Source organism: Oxyura jamaicensis, chromosome 20 (genome assembly GCF_011077185.1).
Source record: "Oxyura jamaicensis isolate SHBP4307 breed ruddy duck chromosome 20, BPBGC_Ojam_1.0, whole genome shotgun sequence".
Lineage (NCBI taxonomy): Eukaryota > Metazoa > Chordata > Aves > Anseriformes > Anatidae > Oxyura > Oxyura jamaicensis.
Window position 1 is genome coordinate 13,650,696 of NC_048912.1, and position 26,971 is coordinate 13,677,666.

The 26,971-nt window shown below is 45.8% G+C and overlaps 1 protein-coding gene across 1 annotated transcript; it reads right to left on the reverse strand.

Moving 5' to 3' along the window:
* Positions 1–243: 243 nt before the first annotated feature.
* Positions 244–21,055, reverse strand: CHRNA4 (cholinergic receptor nicotinic alpha 4 subunit). Its single transcript, XM_035344089.1, has 6 exons — positions 20,484–21,055; positions 19,072–19,223; positions 15,393–15,437; positions 15,191–15,300; positions 6,283–7,663; positions 244–837 (listed from the first exon to the last, which is right to left on the reverse strand). Exons 1-6 carry the CDS (start codon positions 20,542–20,544, stop codon positions 712–714), a joined length of 1,875 nt encoding a protein of 624 aa, XP_035199980.1. The 5' UTR covers positions 20,545–21,055; the 3' UTR covers positions 244–711.
* Positions 21,056–26,971: the final 5,916 nt, after the last annotated feature.

Here is a 26,971-nt window from a genome sequence, read left to right on the forward strand (position 1 = left end):
CTCGGGTTTCCATAAGGAACGGCCCATTTCTTTGTTACACTAACACACTGTCCCCGATTTCTGCTGTGCCTTCCCCACCTCTGGTGTAACACCAGCCTCGTCCCCTACCTAGGTAAGGATTTCACAGCCCAGGGTGATTCCCAGCTATTCAGCAGCAGCCAGAACTGGGATCCAGCAAATTTCCCACGAAAGCACTGTCCGCCTGTGCCAGCTGACCCCTGAATGCACAGCACACACCCTGCGCAGGTATCCCGAATTTGGAACTTTATTTATCAAAGGACTCGTACAGGGACACACGGTCCTGAACCATTTCAGCTGGACGGGGCAAGGTTACGAGGCAGGGCACGCGGAGAGCTCTGAAGACGAGTGGAGCTGATCTGCCAGGGGCTGCTTTGGATACACGAAGCCTCTGTTGGTGCTGCTTTAGGGAGCAAGCTCATGGGCTTACATTGCTGAGTATATGCCAGTGAATACCACCATGCTATGTACAATCTTTAATGAGAACTTTTCCCCTAAATTAGATGGAGGAGATGAAAATGGCTCGGCAAAATGATGTGACCTTGGAAAGTGTTCCCAGAGTGCTCTGGAACAACTCATGCGCAGACACGCAGTAAATTATTCAGCGGGCTGGCTCCATTTCGCTGCTCATCTCCTTCCAGGTGAACGAAAACCCACAGGACGGGATAGATTTTCTTCTTTCTGGGGCTATGCTTAGATCATTCCTGCCAGCCACGGCGGGAGGAAGAGCCCGACAGTTCCCAGCAAACACACAATGATGAACATCCAGAGGAAGATCCTGTCAATGACCATCGCAACATACTTCCAGTCCTCCTTCACCTGCAAGACAGAGATGAAAGACCAATTATGGAGGCTTAATTGAGACTAATAACATTTAAAGATTAATAGTGCTTTATTCCTGAAGGCAATATTTTAATTTAAGTCCTGAGATAGGAGGGAAGGGTCTCGCTCACATACAATGGCCATGCACAAAGGCAAAGATTTGCTCTGTTGCCTGCATGGGAGACATTCCCAGGCTGTGTGGGTGTGCTCGTGTGATTGCAAGCCCTGTTCAGAGCTCCCCAGGGATGACGTATGCCTGTGGATAATTCAGCTTGTCTGCACACTCACGATCCCATTTTCCATGAGCAACCGCTGTAACTGGGTGTGTAAATGAGGCTGAGATTCAAGCTGAGGGAGGAAAAGGAATTGCTCGTTTCTTCGTGCTAGTAAACAGATTTGCTTACAGATTAATGAAGCCAAACTCATTCTGTGAAGGGATTTACAGATTTGGCTGAGTAAGCAGTGAAAATGAACCAGCAAATAAAAGAAGCGGTTTTCCTCATCTTTCTTTTTCTCTACTTTTGTCTTGCTGTGGGAGGATTTTCCAGCAATTCCTCCCCAGGGAAATCTAGTACTTATTAATACCAGCAGGCAAGACCTGTTGTAAATGGATATTTCATCAAGTAAGAAACCACATACATATGAAAACTTCTTTTATGCCATTGCTGTTATTAATCTCTTTCCCAGGAAGAGGACTGGTTAGATGGTGAAGCTTTATTTGATATGGCTGCAGCCATTATAATTCCCTGCAATGTACCGCTCCGTGATTAACAGCCCTGATGTCGCCTTGAGCTCTGGGCTGAAGTTTGGCAGGCTGCCTTGCTCTTAGGGAAAACAGCTCAGCGGGAGCTAGCTCAAACCTTTCCCGTGGTCGTTGCTGCAGAAAATCAGGAGTGTGGTGGTAAGGAGAAGGAGAGAGCAAAGCCAAGGATGTGCTTTGCTGGGGCTGCTTTACTGAACCTACCTGGGTGAGCAGAGCTTTGCTGTGCCCAAAGCTGCTGCATATATTGGGCGGTAGCATGAACAAAAAGTGCAGATCAATAATAATATAATGTTAATGGTGCAGGCCTTTTCATTCTCAGATCCTAGGTTTGTTTTAAACATGGTTAAGAAATGAGTAACCCAGAACAATTATTATTATTATTATTATTTTTGGTAAGAGACCTTGCTTGGTGTATATATATCTATCTATATATATTAAGGACTTACTGATAATGCTGAATAATCACTTTGGTAAAGAAAGCAGTCCAAATGTCACTGAAATAACCATTTACAGGAGATTATATTTTCACAGGTATAGTGGCAACTTCTGTCCTAAAATAGTATGATCTGCCAGCACCAAACAAGCAAGCTCTGAGCACAGGCTCAGTAAACTCACCTAAACTCGAGTCTTCCCTTTCTTCATCAGTCACGGATGCACCACTAAAGTTTATCTTATGCCTCGTGGATGGTACACAGGAATCAAGATGGGTCAGAGGGAAAGAATATGCAGCCCTGGCTTCTGGGACAAATGTGATGATTCGTTATGCTAAGAAAACTATTCTTTGCAGATAAGGTATGTGAATTTTCCTCATTTTGGCTTGCTGAGCCCTTCATAAACTGGTCATGAGTCATCCAGTGTATTTGCAAAGCACTCTCTGCCTCAACAGTGACAGCACTCAGCTGGAGCAATGCCAACAGTGAGCTCTTAACTGCTCCCTCATTACTTGCCTTGTGAAGTCTCGTTAAGGATTACGGTATTGCTCTAGCTCCTTGGCTCAGTACACAGAGACATGCTATTTATGAGAGACAAGCAAATGGTCTGGGTTTTGTTTTGTTTTGTGTTCTGACAGCTCTGTAGCATTTCCCCGTGACAGAACCTCTCCAGCATCCCACGTGGAGCATGATCCGCAGAGGCCTCTCTGGCAGCATCTGTGCAGCTGCCAGCATCTGCCGTCCCAGCTCCTGAGCTGTGTTCTGATTAGTTTTTAAGAGGCTCACTCAAAACTGTTTTCGGAAAAGGATCAGGGGCAGGAACCAGCTGACTTCTCCACCCCCAGATTCCTGCAAGATCAGGGAATCTGCGACTCTTTCTTGGTCCAGACCCCAGAGGTCCCAGCAGTGGGAATAGGGCACTGGGCCCCAGAGTATGAGGGAAGGGCTGAGGTTGGGGACCCCCAAATGACATCTGATCCTCAGGAGCACAGATTAGAGCAGTCCTGAGGGGTTTTATTGTACTTTGTTAAAAATAAACCGGTGAGATTATCCTGTGTTCCCTCCCTCTCAGCTATTTTATCTGCTATTTTATTTTTTAAGCTGTCTTCAAAGACTTCTTATTAGAGTAGTCCTGAGATGCACACAGTCACGAGGACAATGAGGCTTTCCAGACGGTGTCTGCTTATTTTGGCTTGTGTGTGACATGCAACTTGTTTTGCTTCTCAGCCTGCAATTAATTTCTAATGGCATTTCTATCATATGCTAGGACAATTCCATCTTGCATTTCCCCCAGCAGGCTGTTGTGCTTGTGCTGTTTGCAGATTCCTTTTTGTAACAAACAACTGCCTCTTGCATTTCCCGTTTTCTCTTTGCTGAAGCACTTAATTAAATGAGCTATTTACTTTTAATTTAGAAACACTGCCCCTGTGGCAATGGTGCTTTAGAAAAGAGAAGGTTTAAAAGAGGCTCTGTTCCCATTCTGCGAAGGTACTTGTCTCCGAAAATATCACCCAAGAAGCATCGAGCTGTGTCTCAGGGCTGCAGCTGCATGAGAGGTGTCTGCTGATGGCTTTGCTGGAGACCTCTGTCCCTGGTAGAAATGCCACAATTTGATTTTAAGATGATAGCAAATTATTGAATACTGATTTTTTTTTTTTCCTCAGTAAATTCTTATTTTACTAGATCAGCTCTGCTCCCTACAGTAATTTTCAATTCCATGAGAGCACATTTCCTCCAGAAAAGGGAAAAAGTCAGGGCCAGCAATTATTCCCCCAGATATGAAAAGCCAACCTCTGCCTATCATGCAGACCACATTTGCTATGAAAGAACAGAAAGCTGCAGCAGGGAGCCCGCTCTTCCAGGGAGCCTGGGACGTCGACGGTGCCAGGGTGACCCTTTTGCGCTCACTGCTGGTGGTTCTTCTCATGGTGCCTTTGCTCGCAGGCTGCCCTGGAAGAAGTCTGCTTAGAGCCCACAGAATTGCCCCTTTTCTTCTGCTTTTTATGTCTAATAGCTTTCTCCTCGGGTTAATTGCCTCAGTTCAAGAGGCAAGAGTAGTAGAAGGTGTAAGACTCTGGAGGCCATTTTCATTTTGAAGAAAGTTGCAGTGATGGATTAAAAGGAAAGAACTCGAGATATTCATCCACCTAGTTCTTGTTGATATCAACAAGCTTAGCAGAAAGAGAATCAATTGAAAGGAGAAGTATTGTTGATGTATTATTCTTTCATTTGCACCATGGGGAAATATGTGAGTTAAAATCAATTGACTTCCACGGGTTTACTTGTTATTATGACCAGTTGGAGAGAGCAGAGTTTAATTCCCACAGTCCTAATATGCTTGCAGAATATTTTAGCCCTCAAAAGGGAGCTGGGCTGTTGAGTAACGAAGGAGGGGATTCACAGCCCTTCTCTGCCACGAATTTTGTTCTGCGACCTTGAACAGGTCATCTCATCCCTGTGGTTTGGCTGTCACTCCTCAAAATGAGGAATAAACAGCTGCTTCCTCAAAGGGATGTTGTGGAGCGAAATACATTAACGAGCAGAGGCCTCTCAAACTGTGGCACCAAGGAGCACATAAATGGACAGCAGCACTTAATCCTTTGTTGCTGCTGCTAAGTGCTCAGTGCTGTGAAAAATGCAAATAAAAAGACACTCTTCAAGCCCAGGAAGTCTTGCGTAAAAGCACTGCGACTTGCTTTGTCTGTAAATCTGGAGACAATCGAACTGTAAGAACAGCTGAAAAGGTACTGTTGCTGGCTGATACCTCTCAGAAACTCAGATAATGTCTTCTTTAGGAAAAGGCTTGTGGCTTCCTTCAGTAAGGCCATAATTAGCTCGCATGCTGTATCCATAGAATTGTAGGGGCAGAGCTATGAGGTGTAATAGGATGTGGCATTTGTATGTGCATCACCATCTCCATTAAAATAAATTCCTTCAGCCTCTACTTCTATTTGTGGCCATATTTACCCCCTGAGAGTAAGTGTGAAGTTTGTCTGCCCATCTGCCCACCCACCTTCCCACAGACAGAGCCAACTGCTCCATGGAAGTCCACTAATGAGGAATCGCAGCATGCAGAGCTAAACATACCCTGCAACATCCCCACGCTACTACGCGCTTCCCACAGCCTCAGCCTATTTGGGGAATTTGCTTTCCAAGGCTCAGTCAGTGCTGAACAGGAAACCGAGCGTGAATTCCCTGTCTGTCAGAGGCTTAGCTATAAAGAAGCCTGCTACGTTCCCATCAGATCCCTGCTTTTCTGTTCTCTCTCTCCATCCTAGCTGCTTCCTACAGACGAAGGGCTTTCTGCTCCCAGGTAGTAGCTTTGGGTATGGGTTTTTATGCACAGCAGTGTGAAGGGCCTGTTCCAGTGAGGTCCTGAGTTCCCTGACTGCTCACAAGGGTCAGTGGCACTCAGCATCTCACAGAAGACATCTCACCCTTGGTGGAGGCACAGGTCAGAGCCTGACCAGCTCAGGAAAGGTCAGCATGCACAGCTGGCTGCCAGGGAGGATTCTTTTTCTGCGCTATCTCATTATAATACAGTTTTTGACTTTTATCTGCAAAAAAACTGAAAGCATAATTCAGAGCTGTGATGTGACCCCTTGTGCACAGAGCAGGGCTGTGAACTGCTGAACTACCAAGGCTAGGGCAACGCTGTCACAACCAACGTCAAAGTGCACTCGCTGATACTGTTCTCAGGAATGGGACAACAACAAATTACATTGGCACCTCCTTTGGCTGTTCCCTGTAGAAGAATAGCTGCACGGAGCCCAATTCAGCAAGGTGCCCTCTGGCCTCAATTAAAATCACATCCTTGGCTGCAATTAGAGGTGTTTTAAAATGGTTCAGGCTTTAGAGTACTAAAGGATTTTTTTTTTTCTAGCTACATTTTGATCCCCTAAAAAGGAAAACAAATTAAATCCCCTCCTACACATCCCAGAAAAGAAGAAGGGTTTGGGGGAGGATTACTATTCTCTTTTACAACTGGTCGTACTTGACAACAACTTTACTCCTCCTTCCTGCTGGAGAACCTTATTGCTCTAGAGCAGCCCAGAGCATGGCTTGGCCCACATACCGGCCAAGACCCCAAGGACAAGCTCTCTGTTCATATCTATAGTGCTGGTGTGTCCAGGAACCATGATGATTATACTTACTGAGTAAACTTTGATAGACCTCATGTTTAGTAGGGCTTCCTTAGCAGGGGATTTTTGGCTTACCCAAGGAGAGCAGGCTGAGTTACATACTTACAGAGAAATCTGCATCTTCTGCTCGCAGGTGGTCTGCAATGTAGTGAACCCCTTCCACTGCCAGCTTCAGGGCTGGGGACATCAAGACGAGATGTTCTCCTTTGTTGCTGTGAGTCTTGCTTCCTTGAGCCGGTGTGCCGGCCACCTCACTCTTTTTGCACTTACACTTGCACTGGTGGGGCTTGTGCTGGGGCTGCTCCTCATTTAGGTGGCAGCGCTGGGATGCTGGCGAGGCACTGGACTGCCCATTGGTCTGGGAAGAGTCTTCCTGCAGATAACAGTACTGGATACTTCGGGACCGACAGCGGATGCTCCCTTCCTCTGCCTTGTTGGGGCTGTACATCTGCTGAACACTCAGCGACCTGCCTTTGGAGATGGATGTGGTCTGGGTGTCACTCAGGAGGTGGCGTGAGGGCTGCGGAGAGGAGCAGGTCACCTGTACAGGCTCTGGGTGCAGCACGGAGTACTGCCCAGAAGGAGATTTGCAGATAGGCTGAGGTTTAGCTGGCTCCTCGAGGTGGGCACAGAAGGAAGATGTGGGCGACGGCTCGTTACTCTGGGGGCTGGGGGAAGATGAGGTAGTGAAGTTGGGCTCCATGTCGGTCTCGGACCAAAGTCTTGGTGAGTTGGTTATTTTGTGCATAGATTCAATGAGCTTCTTGCAATTGTCCTTCACCGTGGAGGGACGTTTCATGAAGAGGAGACGTGGGACTATGTCGAGGAAGATCCTCCTCACCCAGTCAGGCATTGTGTGGGTGCGTGGGGAACGGTGGTGCACGTTGAGCACAAAGACGGTGATAATGATGGACAAGGTGACAAAGATCATGGTGAACAGCAGGTACTCCCCAATCAGGGGGATGACCAAGGAGGTAGAGGGGATGATCTCTGTGATGAGCAGCAGGAACACAGTAAGGGACAGCAGCACGGAGATGCACAAAGTTATCTTTTCTCCACACTCAGAGGGCAGGTAGAAGACCAGGACAGTCAGGCAGGAGATAAGCAGGCAGGGGATGATCAGGTTGATAGTGTAGAACAGTGGCAGCCTCCGGATAATGAAAGAGTAAGTTATATCAGGGTAGATCTCTGTGCAGCATTCATATTTCTTGCTGTTGTAATTGCCCACAGCATTAATGATGACCCATTCCCCACTCTCCCAGTAGTCCAGCTGGTCCACATGGCTATGCATGCTCACCAAGTCTATCTTGGCTTTGTCATATGTCCAGGAGCCAAATTTCATTGTACAGTTCTGCTGGTCAAAGGGGAAGAAGGTAACATCGATGCTGCAGGAGCTTTTGTAGATAGCAGGTGGCATCCATTTAATTCTCCCATCATAGAAGAGGTGAGCCTTGGTCAGGTGGGTGACCGCAAAGTCACCGTCAGCACTGGGGAGAGAGAGAAGAAAGAAAGAAAGAGGCTACAGTCATATGGGACTTCCCAGTTCTAAAGAAATAGGATATTTAGTGCTTGGCTTCCAAAACTGTACTCAGGGCACCTGGGAGATGCATCATGCCCTAACACTAGATCTGTCCACCCTACCCAATGGTTTTTGAACTCTGTTGGCTCATGCAAGCACTGGATTTGCATACAGATGTCAGGCCTTGCATTGCATAAGCCATGCCCTGGATATAAATGCACACAAGTTTTCCTCAAAGGTCTCCCATAAATGTCCTGATTGAGTTTCCTTTGCTTTGGAGGTGGGAGGAACCAGGCGTGGCTGTGAGCTCTGTAGAATTGTGACAGCCACTATAAATGAAAGTGTTGGGTAATCATTCAGTCTCTTACATGGAAAACAGTAAGAATGTTATATCAATAGGAATAATAAGTTTATCTCTTGATTTCCCCGTCAGGGAGAGAGCTGCCATTTTCAGTGTCTTTTACAGGGACTCTCAATTGAGGACTGTGTGCTTATATCAGACGCATGGATAACAAAACAAGATTTTATATCAGAAAACTTCAGAGTCAGAGAAAAGAGGGAGACCAAGGAACACTGAGGCCCGGTCCTGGTGCTGGGACCTCAGGGACAGCCCGTATTGTTTTGGGAAAGATTGGCAGGATTTGGCCCTTAGTGAGCTGTCTAACACATATCCAGGCAGAGATGGAAATGCCCCTGATCCCCAGAATCACAGCCCAGATAGCTGTTTCTTGAAACTATTTTCCAGTTTGCTTGAATTCATGGAAAAATAAACCCAGAATGACTGTGTGGTGGTGAACTAGGCTTTTTAACTCAAATCTTGCTGCTATAATATAAAACGTTTGCTCTTTGCCACAAGTTTTGGAAAAACAAAAGAATAGAAAAGGACCCGGTGCTTTTTGACCTTTAGACTGAACATTTTCTAAAGCTTTAAAATGTCTTTTTTTTTTTTTTGGCAGAAAAGCTATAAATATGTACAAACCCAGACTGTTGTCCCAAAGGTGTCAAGGCAAAACCACCATTATCTTTTATTCTGTATGTTGTACCATGCACCTAATCCCTTTCTTGACTCTTCTTTTTCATATCTAATTTACACTTGTGGACTGTTTTCTCTGGCTGAAAACCATCTCGTTTCCTCCTGGGTTTTGCCTGCCCTGTAAAGCCAGATTGAGACACGAAACATGCACAGCAAGAGACACTCCAGCATTTGCTGTTCTTGGTGGTTTTCTTTCTAAATCTCAATAGGAATTTGGAATCCAATTCAGCATTTAATGAGATCTCAGAGGCATGATTAAATTGTTCATTAATGGAACAATATGTTTATAATTGGACTTATATTACGGCAAAGGGATAATGAACATTCACCATTGTTTCTTTCTCAGGTAGCACAGTATGTTAGTGGCTGGGTAAACAACACGGGTGCCTCTTTATCCTTTTTAAGGCTGTTGGAAAAGGGCACGAACCTCTTGCTAAAAGCACACCCAGGAACAATAATAATTCCCACATGTATTGTGTAGCTGGTTTGCACAGACATCGTGTTTCATTCCCACAACTGTCTTGTCTGGCAATTTTGCCATCTTCCCGTGCCTACCCACATGCCTCTCTTCTGTAGGCATAGCTGTGACCAGAGGGATGCTGCAGAGCTTGTATGCCAATTATTTCAGCACCTGAGCTGCTGAAATGAGGAAGACTTTTTTTTTTTTTTTTTTTTTTTTTTTTTTTGTCCACGCTGGATTTTGGATTTTGCCTGCAGTGCCATGGTGGAAATGAACCCTAGAGCCCTAGAGAATTGTGCCTTGCAACTGGGAGTCAGCTAATAACTCTGAGGGGCCACAAAACATCCTGGAATCCTCCTGCTTTTCTCTTAGCCACCTAACAAGGCTGTGAAGAAATTCCTGACCTCAGATGGGTTTTACTGGGGATGTTTGGACTTCTCACTACAGTTCCGTATAGAGATACGTGCACAATTTTTAAGAAGCTGCTGGGGATAGAGGGTATCCAAGCCAGCTATATTGTGCAAAGGTAGTGTTAGCAGTGGTCTTAACCCTTTGTGTGTGTGTGTGTGTGTATGTATGTATATTTGCCTATTTTCCCAGGCTTGCCACCCACGCTGGACCTTCAAGCATATGCTTACTGAGCTGGGAGCTGTGCCTGCTGGCTTCCTGCCAAGGCAGGGTTCTCATTCTGCTTACCTTGACGTGAGGGAAGGAGCAAACAAGGTCACCCATCTGTTGACAGTCTCCCAAAGCCTCTCCTCAGTCTCTCCAAGGTATCAAGCTGAGAAAACTATCTGTAAATGAAGTCTGCACTTAAGAGATGGGGGAAACCCTGTTTTCTTGTGGAAAGCTTTGTTGCACCATTCTTGGCCAAGCTGTGCCAACTTTCACTGCATAACATGAGTGATTCTTAGACAGGTAGGTGGGAGATCTGCAGGGAAAATCTCCAGTCATTCCTTTACAGAGGTAGCACATTTTCCTCTTATTCAATCTAGACCACTGTGTTGTGACTGTTGTCTTGAAAAGCCATTTGGGAGCAGGAGCGAGCACAAGGTAAACATCACAACAAGAACTTGAGAATTAAGATAATCAGGCTCTCCCGATTACCCTGACCTGACAGCTTGAAGAAATCTGTCAGTAATCAAGTGCTGGAGCTCTTGTATTTTCATGTCAAATACAACAGCTCACACCAAAAGAGAAGAGTGTTGCTTGTTCCTTTTCTGATGGAAATGGTGCTGCTGTGTTCTGCAGCCTGTGATTCCTCATTTTTGGAATAAAGGCTGCTCTTCTAAAGTCTTCTGAGTTTCTAAGGGTTCAAGGATGGTATTGTTTTACTGGCAGCCATCAACCGCATTTCATTAAAGAGCTCTGCTGATGGAGGTTTTTTTTGCCAGTTTCTATTTTCCCTGCATTTGGGAGATACATCGTCTCACGAAATTAAATGTTTTCAGAATGCATGTAAATGAGGCACACATTTATTTTAATTTCTGATGATACAATTTAAATCCAAACAGAGCTTTAAAGGCTTGAAAATTAGCTATATCCATGTATGAGTATAGCTAGAATGTCCTCATTTAAAGCATTTTTCATCCAACAAGAGTAACCAAGAAAAAAAGGGGTTTTGAGACCCCATTAGAATATCAACTCTGCACCCTTTTTGTAGATATTAAAGAGATGCATCTGTAATGTTCAGATTAAAATGCTCCAAAGGCAAATCAAAGAATTTTTGAAGGTTCAGCAATTATTTTTCACTAGCAAAAGGATTGCTCTGAACTCACAGGTTGGTAAGGGCCTCTGGAGAAGATCAAATTCCCTCATCAAAGCAGGGACAGCTACAAGAGGGTGCTCAGGACCTGGTCCTGTTGGATTTTGAACATATCCAAGCTCTTGGCACCTTAAGTTCAAAGCAGATGTGTCAAAGCAGATCTTGGGTGCATAGATGGAGGTGTCTATGCACTGATGTCAACTTCTGCTGGTCTCATCCCAACATTTGCTTGTCTCAGATGTTGAGAAATCATTGGTAACAGAAATTTCAATAAATTCCTCAGTAAAGTAAGCATCTGTCCCAGAAGGTGGTTGTGCTACACTGGTGAAATAGTTTCTCGGGAGGCTATAGGAGTACTGGATTTGTGCTTTTGCTTCCAATATTCCCTTTGCGAAGCATCCTTATCAGCATTTTGGAGGTAAAACTCTGGCTCCATCCTGTACTTAATGGTAGAAGAAAGCTTTAGATGCTAACTCAGCAACAGCCCATGAGAGAGACCCCTCTTAGAGATTTCTATCAGTTCCTGCATTGCTGGAAAGAGCTTGGTGGCAAACCTCAAAGACATCTACAGAGATAATTCCTCTCTAAAAATATTTCAGACTCCCAGGAGAATCAGGAAAGCTTAAGTGTGAAGTAGCAATTATGGGCCTATTATAAGTACAATCTGGTGCAAAATGACAAGATCTGGGCAAACATGAACACAAATGAAGAAAAATGTCAGGAATGTTTCCAACATTTGTAAGGTTAGACTGGGGCACTTTTTGGCATTTTTCTTTCAAACAGCTTTGAGATGAGTCAGGAAGCCAGTGTTACTCCATAAGCCTCACTAGTTGCAAACATCATAGTACAGTTCAAAAGAACAAGCCACTACAGTGTAGTTCAAAGAACTCTTTGCTTTCGTATGATTTTCAAAAGCTGCCTGCCAGATGAACTTCTAACCCGGTACAGTAATACTTTTTGTCCATATTATCACTGGGTGAGTTCTCAAGATATTGCCTCCTCTTAATTATTGAAATATTTATTTGAATTCACATCATGCATGATCCCGTCTCTCTCTCTTTTTTTTTTTTTTTTTTTTTTTTTGACTCTGGAGACTAAAGCATGGATTTTCTTTTTGGAACAGTTAACACCAGAAAGTATTGAGAAAAAGTAAATGATGAGGTCTGAATACTTCCAATAGCCTTTTCCCAGGATTTGTAATCACCAGGGTAGAGAAAATAAATATTCCAATTCTATACTGTATATGTACTTGAAAGTTAGCCAGTGAAGCTCACATTTCAAGTTCTCTGTCTATCCGTTACGCTCAAGGACATGTTCTTGCATTCCTCTTTAACAGCTGGACCACCGGCTGCAAACCTCCTGTTTCTGGGTTTTCTCCTCCGAAGTTTCAATGATATAACGAATCCAAATCATTCAGCACAGCGGTGGAGCAGTGAAAAAATCAAAATGCAGCCCCAAGGGCTGATTAGACCCCCCAAAATATTTTTTTCATTTCAAATATGCACAGGAAGACTAAAGTGTGTTTAAAGTCCATTCATGAATGGGAAACAAAGTCGATGGAGAAGATTAGATAATCCATTTGTAAATGATTTGGTGGCGTCTGAAGAGCCTTTACAGCCTCAAATAGAGAACAGCTGGCCTTCTTGGCAGAGAAGAAGAGAGGCTTTGTCATTTCACTATTAACTCATATTCCTCTGTTATACATATGTTTTGTCACATCTAGTAGAGACTATTTACAGAGTCTTGGAACTTATCAAGCCTGAAAAACCAACAGCATATTAATTTCCCTGTAGGATATTAATTTGGTTTTAGATTCCTTATGAATGTTGACAACTACATACACTCTCTAGGCCAAACCGGCTGAATTTACTGATTTAATTTGAGCCTCTAGAGTGGATAAATGGAAGTTTTTTGATAATAATGAGCTTAGATATGAGAATAATTCACAACAAGGGGTTAGGTTTCCCTAACAATGTAAATCTCAAATCAATTTAAATTTTGCCATTTCTATATATTTCCCAACATGGAAACAGGAGAGGCATTCATGTAATCTGTCCAGAAAGTCTCTTTTCTAAAGGATATCATCCCAAACAAAAACATCATAGTTCTGCCAGAGTACGTGGTAAGCAGTTAATAATTCACATTAAAAAGCTTGAAGAGTACAAAAGGCCAGTGTGGCCACTCTCTCTCTTCCACCAAGGCCCGTGCAGACATTTCTGTTCGTGTTAGTCATACAGAATTATCTGTATGACTTGAAGTTGCCTTTAAACAATGTATAAAGTATGTGAGGGAGGCCTTATTAGTATCACCCTTGACTATTCACTATGTTTGCAAAACCTTCCTGAAACATTTTTAACTGAAATGAGAAACATAAAAAAGAGGTGTGGAAGGGTTAAGCAGTTGGTAAGGCGCTGTGCAGAAGAATCTCATCCTGATGTCCCCTCAGGCTACGTGTTTAGCCTTGCCTGCACCACATTTGCCCTGCCTTGCCCTTGCCCTGCAACCCCTAAAAACTGTGAAAACTGATCATTAGAGTAGTGCAGCTAAGATGATGACTGCAGCTTCAGATGTGTTTGGTAAGAAGCCAGATAGAAAAGTACATCCAGGGCAGAAAGCAGGCTACATAAAACGTGTTTGACACTATATGAAAGAGCATGGGCAAATATAGCAGTAAAGAGCTACAGAATTAATGGAAAACCATTACTGACTGGCTAGTGGTTGGCGTCTACAGCCATGTTTAATTCATGGATAAAGAAAGCAATTAAAAATGTATGATAGACTCATGACAACCATCGGGAGAATGCATGGTGATTGATGATAAGCATGGATAAAGGGGGAGCCATAGATTCAGTTTAAGTGTCTGGGGCACTGCATCTCACAGCGTGGTCGTAGGGCACCAGGACAGAGCTTGCTACCTACCATAGGGATACAGCAGGATGCTGAGGTTTCCTTCTTTAGTGCTAGGGCCCTCCTTGCATGGCCCATGCTCCGTCAGCCACAGCGAGCACACTGAACCAAAGGGGTAGGGACCATTAAGGCCTCACAGACAAGGAGATTTGTTAATCTATACCACTGTCAGTAATTAGACAATGAGAAGGACAAAGACTTTTTTTTTTTTTTTTTTGTCCATTGGAAACTGAACAATTTTCTTGGCTGCAACATGAGGCACTTGTAATATCATATTCACACTCTTTACTGTAGGGCGGGAAGGTCCATGTGACCAGGAACTAGTAATTTCCAGTGGTCTAATCTCTAGTGATTTCCAAAAGTTTTGCAGTTACCACACCACTGGAGATCAGAGGCAAGCTAACAGGAAAGATAACAATTTCAATAGTCTCCAAAGCTTGCAATCCCCCAGACAGATTTCTCCTTCAGCATTTTTTTTTTTTTTTTAAACAAAAGCAAAATTATATCAGAACCAGGCAACTGTTTATTAGAAATGAAAGCGGCTTCTGTTCTGAGTGTTTTCTCTGAGTGTAAGCCATGTACAAAGACTGGTTTATTTGATGCTCGCAGCAAGTGTTTTCTCTGGAGCCCGTGCAGGGAGGCAGCCTGGGGTATCCTGCACCCTAGGAGATGGAGAACTCTGCTGTGATAAGCAAAGGTGAAATCAGTCCTGGCACTTGGACACTCTTTCTAAGAATATCAGCAGGCTGAAAAAGAAAGAAAACCACCACTTGCTCCCTGCAAGGTGTCCATACGAGAGAGAGATTTCAAGCATTTGGGATCAGGAGAAAATACCTATTTAGGAATAATTCTAGAATTGCATTGGGCTGACCTGAAACCTGTGTTTGTAGACATGCAGGTCTGACGTTTTTTGGCATATTTGCCTTATTTAAGCCCATCTTTGGTAATTGGCTTTTCCAGTTGCTGGTGATGAATGAGGAGAGAGCTCCTTGGTGAAATGAAGCTGAAAGGGACTGAGAGCTCCTATCCAGATTAATTGTCTCTCCAACATGTGAAGAGAAAACAGTACCTGGCATCCCCCACATAACTCACTGTTAGAGAGAGCATCATTAGGAGAAAAAAGCCCTTGTGATGAATGTTAGTCATGATATTTACGGCACATCTGGGACAGATTTTGTGAGAATGTAGGACAGATATTATGAGACTCTACATAGACCTCGACCAAAGAGAATTAAACAAGGAGGGACAATTGGAAGAAGCTCCTTGATGCTATGGACAGAGAAAAATTGCAAGGATAGGTTTGCCTTCTGGCTACAGAGCTCACACTCACTTGTTGTAGAGGACAATGTCCGGCCTCCAGATGAGCTCTGAGGGGATTCGGATGGATGTGACATTTTCATATTCCTGGGGGTCCCAGCGCAGCTTGTAGTCATGCCACTCCTGCCAAAAACAGGGCAGTTACAAACCTGGGAGGGCTCAGATTGAAAAACTGAAAATGGAACATGGAAAAGCACATATTTTGGCGCACCCACCTGCTTCACCCACACGTTCGTGGTCATCATTTGGTTCTTCTCATCCTGAAATGCAAGATCAGATATCAGTTACAGGAGCAGGGGAAGTGCCCCAAGGAACTCATTACATTTCTCTTAATTGTACTTCATTTCTGTAATTCTAAATCACCTCTGCAATATGTATAAGTTCCATCTTGGAAGCAAAGAGCAGATGTTTCTGTCATTTAACACAGGACAGGGCACAGCTGTCTGATACCACTGAACAGCTGAGCCTGCACCGAAGCAATCCTGCAAGCAGGCTGACTTGAATTTACTGGGATTTTCCTGGGTGCTGATGGGTTCAGCCTAGGATGGCGAGGACAGGCAGAGGTTGTGTCCTGAGCACTGATGGAAGAGGATGCTGGGCATTTTTATTTTCACTCACGTGTGCACATTGCTTACAATTTTCATTTTCATCGTCAAGTAGTGCTTAGTATTTCTGCGTAACATGATCAGTGAACACAGCTCTGGAAACATGAGGCTCAGTGTTATTTCTCCTTCTACAAAAACATATGAACTTAGAGCATCATGGATGGACTTTTGTGAAAAAAAAACGAGCTACTCTGCTGACACACATCCCTTGGGCAGCCTGGTGTATACCCATGTTGTCAGTTTGTAGGTTTTTTCCCACCTCTAAGTAAAAATAGCATGAGAAGGTGGGAATACATATACACTTTTAAATAGTGTAAGGCAGACACAAAACTGGCAGCACCATAGTAGAATTAATCATTATTTGTTTCTTGCCTTGCACACAAGTTACAAACCTTGTGTAAATAACCAGGATGAATTACGTGGGGCAGAGTTCAGTCTGAGAGCTCAGAGATTGTTTGTATGTTTGTTTCTTTTCTCTCTCCTTGTTCTGGCAACAAAACCAGCTCAGTTGACAGGGCTTATTCGGAAGCAAGCCGCTCATCATTAACCTTGCTCTTGTGCCAGTTCAGGATTAATTTGAACACTAAAAGCTGGGAGATTCACAGGGCTGTGCCTCCTCCTCACCGTGGTTGTAGCACCAAGTGTAAAACCCAACCGGAGCTATCCTCATCCAGGGGCTGGGGACCAGGAGTGTGAGGAGGAAGGAGGAATACAAAAAACATTCAAGTAAGCAACAAAGGAAGGAAAATTCCAGCTACTTCCTTGGGTGAATTGGCACTGGTGGGGGCTGCCGTGCCCTGCTCTGGCTTCTCCTACCACTGCAAGCCAGGTGCCCGAGGGTCTCCACCACGTTCCTTGCACTGGGGCTCCCAGGCTCATCGGGGCTACCTGTTACTGGCTGGGTGCTGATCCCTGTGGCAATTCCTGCCCGTTTTCCACCTCCAGACTACATCCAAGGGCTCTGCTGTCCTGACCCCAGCAAAGGGTGGCTCTAGTCCTTTGGGTTCTTCTCGCAGGGGGTTGCAGGATGCAGCCATGGTGGAGCTGCATGGGCTGGCCTCTTTCCTCCACAGCACAAAAAGCTCCACAGAGACATGGTCTGAGGAGCCCAGGTGTGTTTTTTAGTGGTTGCCCCCAGACACGTGCTCAGCCCCCTACCATCCTATCTCAGAAAACCCCCAGCGCAATGGGGTGAGCTGAGGACGTGTGGGGCTGTCAAGTTTCACATTGATTTTTGTTCCCATCCCAGCTTTTGTCAGCAGGAGCTGGCATTTGAATACAGCTCTGATTTCTCTTTCAGACTTCTTGTTGTTGGGAGCTGCACACCAGGTCTAACAATTGCACCGGGGTTTGCACCAGAACTGTCACTGCTGGGAAGGGACACAGACACTCAAAGTGCTGAGGTGGCAGGGGTGTCACTTGTCCCCAGCGTCGGAGGGGATGAGACCTCTCCTCTCAGCAGCCCTGGCACAAGCCTGCCTGCTGGTTGCACTTCTAACCACTGACATGATTTTAAGAAGATTAATTCTCCTCCAGTAGGCTGGGAGAAGCACCACGAAGCAGGTGTATCGATCCCACCCCTCCGCGATTCCGCAGCTGCATAATCGAAAGTCTCTCTCATGCCTTCACAGTCACTGATGTCTCATCTTTACCCTTATCAATTATTCAGATGAGAGCCGAACAACTTCAACATTAGCAACTGCAAACAGCTCCAGATCCCTCAGTCTGATGTAAGGCAGGGGAGGACCGCAGGGCCCTTTCTGTGCTACAGAGCTGGAAGCTGGTATCTTGTGCATGAGGACATGCAACAGTCCAGCAACTGGTATCTTTGTTTCCCACTCCCTGCACCTCCTTAGTTGCATTTCTTTTGCATCTAAGGTCTCTAAAGCTCTGCAATTGGGCTTGCTGCATTTTTCATTCATCGCTCACTCTGGCACTTGGCTGCCTGTTGTGTTTAGACTAGTTCTCACAGCCATGTAGCAGCCTCAAGTTCTTCTTTCCCCTGTAAAAATCTGTCTATTTTTTCCCGTAAAACTACAATGCTCTAAGGCTCTATGGACCGATCACAGTATTCAGCCTGAATATTTTGGGAGTCATTAAGAATGAAGGTCACAATGCCACACCATTGAGAAAGAGGCTTTGACTGTCTCAGGAGGGCTCCTGTGGCCAGGAGGAAATGGGCAGGCTCCAGCAGCACTAAGCATGGAAAAGGTATCGAGGATGTTTTAAGATTTCTGTTTATTGCCTTGGCTATTTCGGTTGCTCATGGATGAGATGTAAATACTCAGAAATCTCATCTTCGTTAAGAGTAGTTCCAAAAGGTTTTTTTTCTTTCTTTCTTTCTTTTTTTTCCCTCCAGTTTCATGACTCTTATCTCAAAAGACAAAGTGTAGAGTCACCTGCTGTGATTGTCCTTCACCAGCAATGTCCTTAATTTGCATCATACTTTCCTTTATCACCGCTATTTCATCTGCCACAGGAATACAGTAAAAAGTGACAGAGAGAGCCTCTAAAGGCATGACCAACACCTGTGCAAGAGATGTGCAAAGGCACCAACAGAATTCTGCCAACTGTGTGCAGACAGGGACTGAGAGAATCACACAGGAGCAAGACATGCACAAGCTAGAGGTGTGTGTGTGCTTCCGTCGTCCTGCAGGGATCGCCTCTATTTATGACACTCGATCCCAACACACTGTAAGAGATTAATCCTTTAAATACCGTTTCAATAGATATCAGCTCAGAGTGCAGACCACGCTGTTTTGTACACAGCACACACAGTTTGTACATGTGACTTCTATTTAAGCAAACATTCAGGAATAATTTCTGTATTTGCCAGAGCAGCTAACAACCCTCAAAAACTTCCATTTGCAGAAAGCTCCTCAGGCCAGCTATCTTCCAGAGATTTATAAAATACTATTCCCCTCAGCTTGTGTCAGTTAGTGTTAACAATTATGGCTTAAATTCTACATTAGCTGTTTGTTTTCTCCTTAGCCAGGACCCTCTGGCACTTATACCAGCAGCTCCACTGCTCTGCTGTGATCAGTCCTACTGGTTTTGGTAAGGAATTTGGGATTCTGGCTATAGTCAATGAAGAATAAAGGATCCAGCTACTCTCACGAGTCACCTCATTCCAGCAGAGCTGTTTGTGTGATAACTTTCCTGGTGAGAGGAGAGGCTTCCCAACCTGACCCTGAACCAGCCTTCAAAGCCCGCATGCACCTGGAGCATCTCCCCCCAGCCCCGACCCCATTAATCCTGTCTGCTCATTGCATGAGTGGGTTGCACTTACCACATCGATGAGCTGGGCGATGGACAAGCCGAAGCGAACCAGGACCACATCGGAAATGTTGGCGACGGGGCGGGACCACTTGTTATACCCGGAGAAGAGTTTCTTCAGGAGACGCTCCTCCGCGTGGGCTCGGGTTTCCACGTGGCCGAAGGCTGCGGGGATGGCACGGGCAGGGCAGGGTGAGGCACGGGAGCTGCTGTGAACCCCCGGGTGAGGTGCAGGATCACCCCAGCCCACCACCAGTCACCGCAGGGAGCAGAGCCTTGTCCTACAAGGACTCCAGGGATGTCCCCACATAGGGACACACAGGAGGGTGACGCCACCCTGGGGACTTACCTACCTGTTCCCCCAGACATTACCATATATTTCTCCCTCCGTTCACCCACCGTGGTCAAATCCTGTGGGGCATCACTAAAATGATTTTAAAACCACCACACGGGCCATTTTCCCCTGAAGCTGGTTTAGTTTTTCCGGCCACTTTGTGGTAAGCTTCTAGCAGTGAAGTCTGTCAGCAGTAAAGGGGGATACGTGCAGGGTAAGACAAAAAGGAGAAAGCAGCCGTGTTAGTCAAACACTGCTGGGGGATAGGGAGGGACCTTGGAACAGATTTACACTTGAAAACTGGCATCCAATGCATCAGAAAAAAAAAATCGTAATAATAAAGGAGAGGTTGAAATTCAGCTCTTCAGACTGAGCTTCATAGCTGGTATTTCACAAAAACGGAGGGCGAAGGAAGAGGAAGGGGGAGAGCACAGACTGAACACGAGTGCAGTTTCCCTCAATAATACTTTAAAAGTTGGATGCTGCAAGGAACAGCCCTGACCGTGCACGTTCACTACAGGAGCTGTCAGTGGTGCCTGCTGGTTACTAAAAATGAAATCCTCCCTTCTTCAGGGGGCTGCCGGGGGCTGTGCCCCTGTGCAGGATGCGTGCACACACATCTTCCACCAAGGACAGAGGGGAGAGGGAGCGGGGGTCTCTCCCTCGTGGAATATGGCTCCTACTTAGTCTTTAGCCTGCCCTGGATTATACAAAGGGAAGCATTAGCTGAGAGCTGGCTGCGCTCTCCCCAGCCAGAGCTATCGCCCCGAGACACATTAACACACTTCACCCAGGGAGAAAAGCCCAAGCAAGAAGCAGAGGCTGAGCCCCTCTGTGTCCTCCCCCCGTCTGAGGACACACTGAGCTTTAACCCTTTTCCCATCTGTTCAGGCAAGGAGCAGAAAATAAAAGCAAAGCACTGCTCAGCAGGGCAATATTTTTAGGCGAACTGCTACAACGGGGCAGGGGGATGCAGGAGGGGGGGAAATTCCTCGCTGAAAGGGACCGGGCTTTGCAGCATGCCTTTGAGAAGGCTAAGGGCGAAAAGGGCTAAAGAGCAGAGCAGGGGGAGAAAAGCCTCTCAAACTTACCGGGGAAGGTGCTGGCACACAGCAGGAGGAGGAGGTTTCCCTTAGCCACAAGAAATCCCATTGTGGAGCAGAGCCCAGGCTCTAGCACGCAGAAGCTCCCGTCAGGGCAACTTTTCCTCTCCGAGTCTCTGGATCCTCCAGCTTCATCCCCCTGAACTCCTTTCTCTCTCCCTCTCTCACCTCTCTCCGGGAGGCAGTAATAGCTGATTTACATCCTTCCCATTCTCTTCTGCCTGGTTTCCAGCTCTCCCTCCTGGAAAGACGCTCTTCCCCGGGATGCAGATGGACACGTGCTCGCAAGGGATGCGTGAGGGCTGCAGAAAGCTCCTATGAAGAAGCACGAAATGCTCAGCCTGCCTGGGCTCTCCTCTCCCCTCTGCTACGGGGCGCTTTGCCTGCTCCGTTTGCTCGTTGCTGCTGCCGCTGCTGTTGCTTTCTCCCTTCCCCCAGCCCTTTCGGCAGCCTTCGCTCAGATTCCGCTGCTGATGGACCACCGATGCCAAAGGCGGCACTTGATGAAGCAAAGAAGGAGCACGATGTGTTTGTGTATTTAATGTGCTTAGACCTGCCCACCTCCTGCCGAGGAGGAGGAGGGAGTCTGTGCACTCCAGCAATGGGGCTGCAGGGAGGGAAAACTTTCAGCACGAGAAATAAAAAGGGAGATCTGGACCTGGCTGCAGACAGAAGTGGTGGACGTGGGGCCATCTGGGACCTTGATAGCACCTGAACCCCAAACAGTTCTTAATTAATAATAGTTGTTCATTTAATTTTGCCCAAGTGTTTTTCAAAATTGCTCCTGTGTATTAACAAGGCCATTAGCCTGATAGGTATTTCTGGCCCTGCATGTAGCTTTGCTGTCCACAGGTATCGAGCGCAAAGAATCTGCCCATGAGCATGGGTCTCTGCCGTGCTCGGTGCTGTACAGAGACAGAGCAAAAATACAAACATTACTCTTTGTCCAGGAGCAACATGCAAATCAAAGGTGAGGCTGAGGCAGGACCTTACTTGAATTTATATGTGACTGTACCTGAAATATTCCACAAATAGCCCTGCTGAAGTCTTGAAGACTATCTGTGGAGGAAAGTGTTGGCAAGGAATTAGCACTCAGCCCTTCATCGTGCAGCCCTGATTCCTCGCACGGAAGGCACGGAGTGGAGCCCTCTTCATTTCATTTGAAAACCAGCTTTGATATTAACACAATTACTTCCACACGGGCAGTAAATGGATTTCTTTTTCAGGCAGGGGTAATTTTGCCAGCTGCAAAATTAATCAAAGTCTGTTCTAATGATACGAGCTACATATTTTATGTATAATAATTTCCCTACTCTGAAAGCATCTCAAGTATCTTCCAATATAATAGATTGCTGGCTGAAAGTGAGGAGGATTAAAGCAACAAGAGAAATTAAGTCTGTAGTGATATTATAAATAATATCAACATAGTACCAAACTCTTTTTTGTTGTTGTTGTTCTTTCTTGTCCCATCTTTTCCTCAACAGTTGTCAGCCTTTCGGGATGAGAAAACCCCACCATTTTTTATTTTATTTATTTATTTATTTTTCTGGGTGCATAGACTCCTGCATGGTTTGCTTTCCTTCCCTTTGGTGGCCTGCCCGTCTCTGCAGCACCTGAGCACCAGTGACGTGCTATGAAAACCCACAGCGCTCCTTCCAAGGAACCATCCAGCGTTAATTCGATAAACAGCAGATGCAAGACCAAATTAGCTTGAAGTTGCCCTGCAGGTTGCATCCTGACAGCCAGGTCCTGGGCGGCACTGAGCACCCCTTTGCCCCATCCATCAGTGGGGGAGCAGATGGGCACTCTCTCCTCCCCAGGGTAAGAACGGGGTCGCTCCGTCTCCTGTCGTACGCTGCACGTCGCCTCGAGCATCGCGTGCCAGCTCGGCGGCATTGCCGTGTGTCTGCAGCAGCTCCCCAGGGCATCAGGCAGAGCAAGTGAGGAGCCCTTCTGCCAACACTACGGGCTTTCTGCAGCGGCATCAGTCTGTAGGGACATGGGTAGGGGCAGAAGAAGACCTGGAGGATGTGGCTTCCCAGGCTCTGACTGCACTGTGCCAGGGCTTCAGGGCTTGGGTAGTGGAGACAAGTCTTCCCTGGCTCCTTGACCATTTCTCAGCTGAAATACTGTTGTTGGTCCTTGAAACAGCAGTGAGCCTGCCTGGAGGAGGTGTAGGCTGAGGCACAGGGCAACCACAGATTTGCAGACAGCCATGCAGTACCAGGAAAACCCACTCCCTTACACCCCTTTGTTCTATGAAAGCTGGAGGGAGAGGGATGTCACCTGAGTTTCCACACTCCTCTTCTTCTCTCTGGGTCCAACACTGTGCATTTCATGCCAACAGCATCAAGTGGTGAAATCACAGAATCATCTAGTTGGAAGAGACCTTCAGGATCACCAAGTCCAACCATCAACCTGACTTTCCCAGTCCCATCACTAAACCATGCCCCGTGTCCTTGTTTTCAGCCCATCCAGACCTTCCAGCACCACAAAAGACGAGTCTTGGAAACTCCCAAAGGGGCACGGTGGAAAATGGGATTTGCAAAGGGAATTTTTCAAGGGGCTCTTCCTCTGCACAGGACACATTGGATGACCAAGCCTAAGGGATCCAAGATGAGTTTTTCCCTTTTGAAAATCGTGGCCATAAATAATACAGGTATCCTTGACTACAGGCCTTCCTGCACAGAGCTGATTCAAATCCCATGGACATACCCCATCCGTCTTCTCCTTGCCTTGTTTTCTGTGCTGGTCTATAAGGAAGCTGGCTAGCAAATACTGCCTTTAGATTAACCCTATAAATAATTTTGATTAAAATAGAGTTTCCTTCTTTTGGAAATTAATCATAAATCATCATTTCCAATAAATGAAAGGTTTATCCCTCACCTCCTTGCCTCTGCTTTTATATGATGTGGAGGAAGAACATATTTTATAGAGGTTTCTGTGCCTTGAAGTGACCTTGTTAAATCTCACTGCTGGTTTCTTTCTGCATCATTGGGCCATAACAAAATTGTCATCAGCTCCTGTATGTAGTTGGAAGGCAAGGTTTTCCACTGGTACTTGTGCAAAGGACTCAGTCTGACTTGGACAAAAGATGCCATTTAAGGGTTTTAATGATTTTTTATTATGGGAGAAAACTGTAACTCCAGCCTCATTCCCAGGCACCCAGCCCTGAGCCTCCTCATTATTATTATCTTCCTTTGTCTGAAAAAGATGTGGGCAATTTGGGTAATCCAGATGTTCACAAAAACTGCATGCAAACATCCCAGCCACTGAAGACTGCAGACAACTAAACATAATTAAGGCAGTGTTTCCCCCAAAGTTTTCAATTAAATCTCAGATTTGTCCTCGGAATAAGGACAAACCAGTAATGGACACTTGAACTCAAGTGTTTGGGGTCATTTTGTAGAATTCCATGAATTTGCAAGGACTCAATAACTCCTGAATCCGCTATCTTGCTATCTACAGTCCTGTAAATATCTCCCTCCTTTTAGGCCTTTCTAAAACTACTTTTAGCCTGTAAAAGGCACTGAAGGGTGGGGGCTGAAGGTCCCTGTGAGTTGGGTACTTTCATAAACTGTGCCTGAAACCCCCCCTCCTGCCATCACTGGTTTAATACAGAAAAATTTCAGCTGCCCTAGGAACAGGGGCATGCTGTGTGATGTCACTGTCAGCTCCCCAAGGCAAGCCCTTGGCCTCTGTTCATTTTGTAAAATGTCATCTGCTTGTTTAAATGTTCAGAGATTTAATAATAATGATAATACCTCCTTATTCCTTCCCTGTTTGAGTTTCACACAGCGGATGAAGCCAGCTAATGGGATGCTTGAGAAATACCACCTTTGTTTTCAAAGCTGATATGAATTATTTTCCTTGTCTCCTTTCTTTCAATAAAGAAGATTTCTCTCTTCCTTTCCTTGGTGGCTTGTCATCAAACACGGGCTTCAGGTGAAACAAAAGCAGTTGAAAGAAACTCAACACTAAAAGGGCGAGAGATCTTTATTTATTTATTTATTTTCAGTGAACTGCACACTGAAATGAGCAGAGCGGAGAGACGTGCGAAGCTGTTTCTCAGAAGAACAGGCTCAATCTGCCTCTGGGGAAATCTGCAAGGTACTGCTGGCCTCACAGGAGTGACTCTGATTTATCCAGATTTATTTCAGATTCTCTATGAAGTGCCAGAAGACTTTGAAAGACATTTTGAACTAAATCAATGTTTACTGCGTAAGAGACTTTTGGCCATGCAGGCAAGCCAAAACACCTGCATGGGAGTAAAAACAACAGAGAAAAAGCAAGCGTAGTGATGTTTATTTCCAACGCATTAAATAGGGTTTTGGAGCTCAGGCTTCTCCCAGCTTTCTTCCTTTCTTAGAAGCTGGTCGTGGAGTGGGTTGGTCTCCAATCCTATGATAATTCTGGAGCTTCTGACTTCCACCAGCATCCTCATGGCTGTGATAAGACTCTAGGTACAAGGGCTGTGTCGTGGCTGTACAACCACAACCACAGTGAGAAAATAGCTTTCCATGAGCAGTGCTTCTGATGTGAGGTGCTCCAGAGCTGACTCACCCACGTGAATCCTTTCTAGACGTGTTTCCATCACACAGTGCATGCAGGGAGCAAACAGAACTGGCAGCCCCTTGCCCTGGAGCCCAACCCCGAGTGCTCTGGGCCACTGCAGGCTCTGGTCCTGCCCAGAGCAGTGCTGAGCCCAGCAGCCCCAGGGTCCCAGCCATGCGGAGATGCTCAATGGGGCGTGCAGCAGATAATAAATACACTTCACAGCAGGGCCTGATTGCTAATGCAACCTCTCTCCCTCCTCTCTGTGAGCTGATTAAGATTTGAATCCAAGTGCACGAGCCCTAATGCAGAAAGCTATTGTGTTCCCTTAAAACCCTGATGTCTGTGTTCCCTTAAAGCCCTGATGTTTTACTGAGCCGGGAGTTACAGGAGCTCAGAGCCTCGCAGGATTAGCTCTGTAAATAAACTCTGGGAGGAATCCTGTTCTATTTACCCCTAGACCTCTGGGGAGCATCCAGTTATATTTACCTCTAAACAGGCTGTGCTGGTGGAGAGCAGGGGGGATTTTCTCTCCACCTTTGTCTCCTGGCTGGTTCCCACCTCGCTCTCCTCCACAGCTGTGCAACACGTTGCTGATCTTTTTCTCTGACCAACGAGTACCAGTGACAAAAAAGTACACTAATCTAGACACTTCATCCTTTCTATTCTCCTCCAGTCACCCAGATGTATTTTGGGAATTCCCCAAAGTTCATTGTTAACAAAGCAGCCAGGGGATCTGTGATTCTGTCTATGCTAAAACAAACCAACAAGCAAAGCGAGCCAACCCCTGAAAATGGAAAGGCAGCAACACAGCAGATCATGGCCTCATTAAGGTCTCCAGCTCTCCAGCTATTAGAGGACTCTTGTAGCAGATCAGATGAACCTCAACATCTCATTTGTAAATGCCACACTTCATTGTAAGGGACCTAAAGGCAGCGTTAGCTTCTCTTGAGATTCAGGAAGATGGATTTTTAAATTAGAGAACAGAAGCATGTCTCTCTGGACAAGTTTGTTCTCCAAGAATAGCTTTGGTTTCACTGCCTAGCCTTGTAGATCTAAATTAGGATCTTGTCCTTCCTCAACAAAGGGCAAAAACTGCCTGATTTATTCACTGAAGAAATCTGGAATTGACCAATTGACAAATCCTTTCCCTTTTCTCCCCATAATCAGCACTAGCTACAGACATCTTCCCAACCAGTACAAGCCTGCCCAAGGGCCTCAGTGCCTACAAGCAAGGCAGAGCCTGATCCAAGCCACAGAGTAATTAGCCAGATGCTGTGGCTGAAGAAGTTACAACTTCCCCTGAGTTCCTGGCCTGATGTCTTAGCAAGAAGTGAGATAAATCTGTGTGACTCCCCAGGCTGTGAGTGCCATGGGCTCAGGGGTGCACGCAGTGACTGGCCAGCTGGTGAGCAGGATCTGGGAGCTTCTCCAGTCCCTCATAGGGAATTGGTGGAGACAGGAGGTGCCACCCTCATATGAAGCCTTCAATCTTGTTGCACAGACTTCATCTAGAACAGCACTCATGCCTAAGCAGAGGGCATTTTAGCCAGGCGTTGAGAGCAGAGCAGAGCAATTCAGGTCTTTTGGCATCTTTCAGGTGTCCTCGCTGAGGCTGCAGTGAAGACAAGGATGAGATTTTGCAGAGACAGACCTTCACCCTGCTCCAGGCCCTCCTTGGTGGCTCCAGGCTTTGGTTTCACGATCACATCAGCATGGATGTGATCTGTGTCCTCTGTGCAAAAATCAGCACTAAAAAATGCTACAAACTTGGTCATAAATATTGTGCTTGGCACAAAGCTCTGGCCATAAATATTTCCTTGGTTAACCAATAGGAAATGATAGCTCTTAAGTCTCAATTACAGTTGAGTAGCAACTGGCTCGCGCTCGTTGGCACTGGGGCTCTGCCTTGCTTGGGCAGG

Excerpts from the sequence above, each read along its gene's own strand:
- CHRNA4 (XM_035344089.1), bottom strand. The coding sequence starts at position 20,544 with ATGGGATTTCTTGTGGCTAAGGGAAACCTCCTCCTCCTGCTGTGTGCC. Across the intron at positions 15,438-19,071 it reads TCGCCCAGCTCATCGATGTG|GATGAGAAGAACCAAATGAT; the intron begins GTAAGTGCAACC and ends CTTGCATTTCAG. Across the intron at positions 838-6,282 it reads CAGAAGATGCAGATTTCTCT|GTGAAGGAGGACTGGAAGTA; the intron begins GTAAGTATGTAA and ends TCTGTCTTGCAG.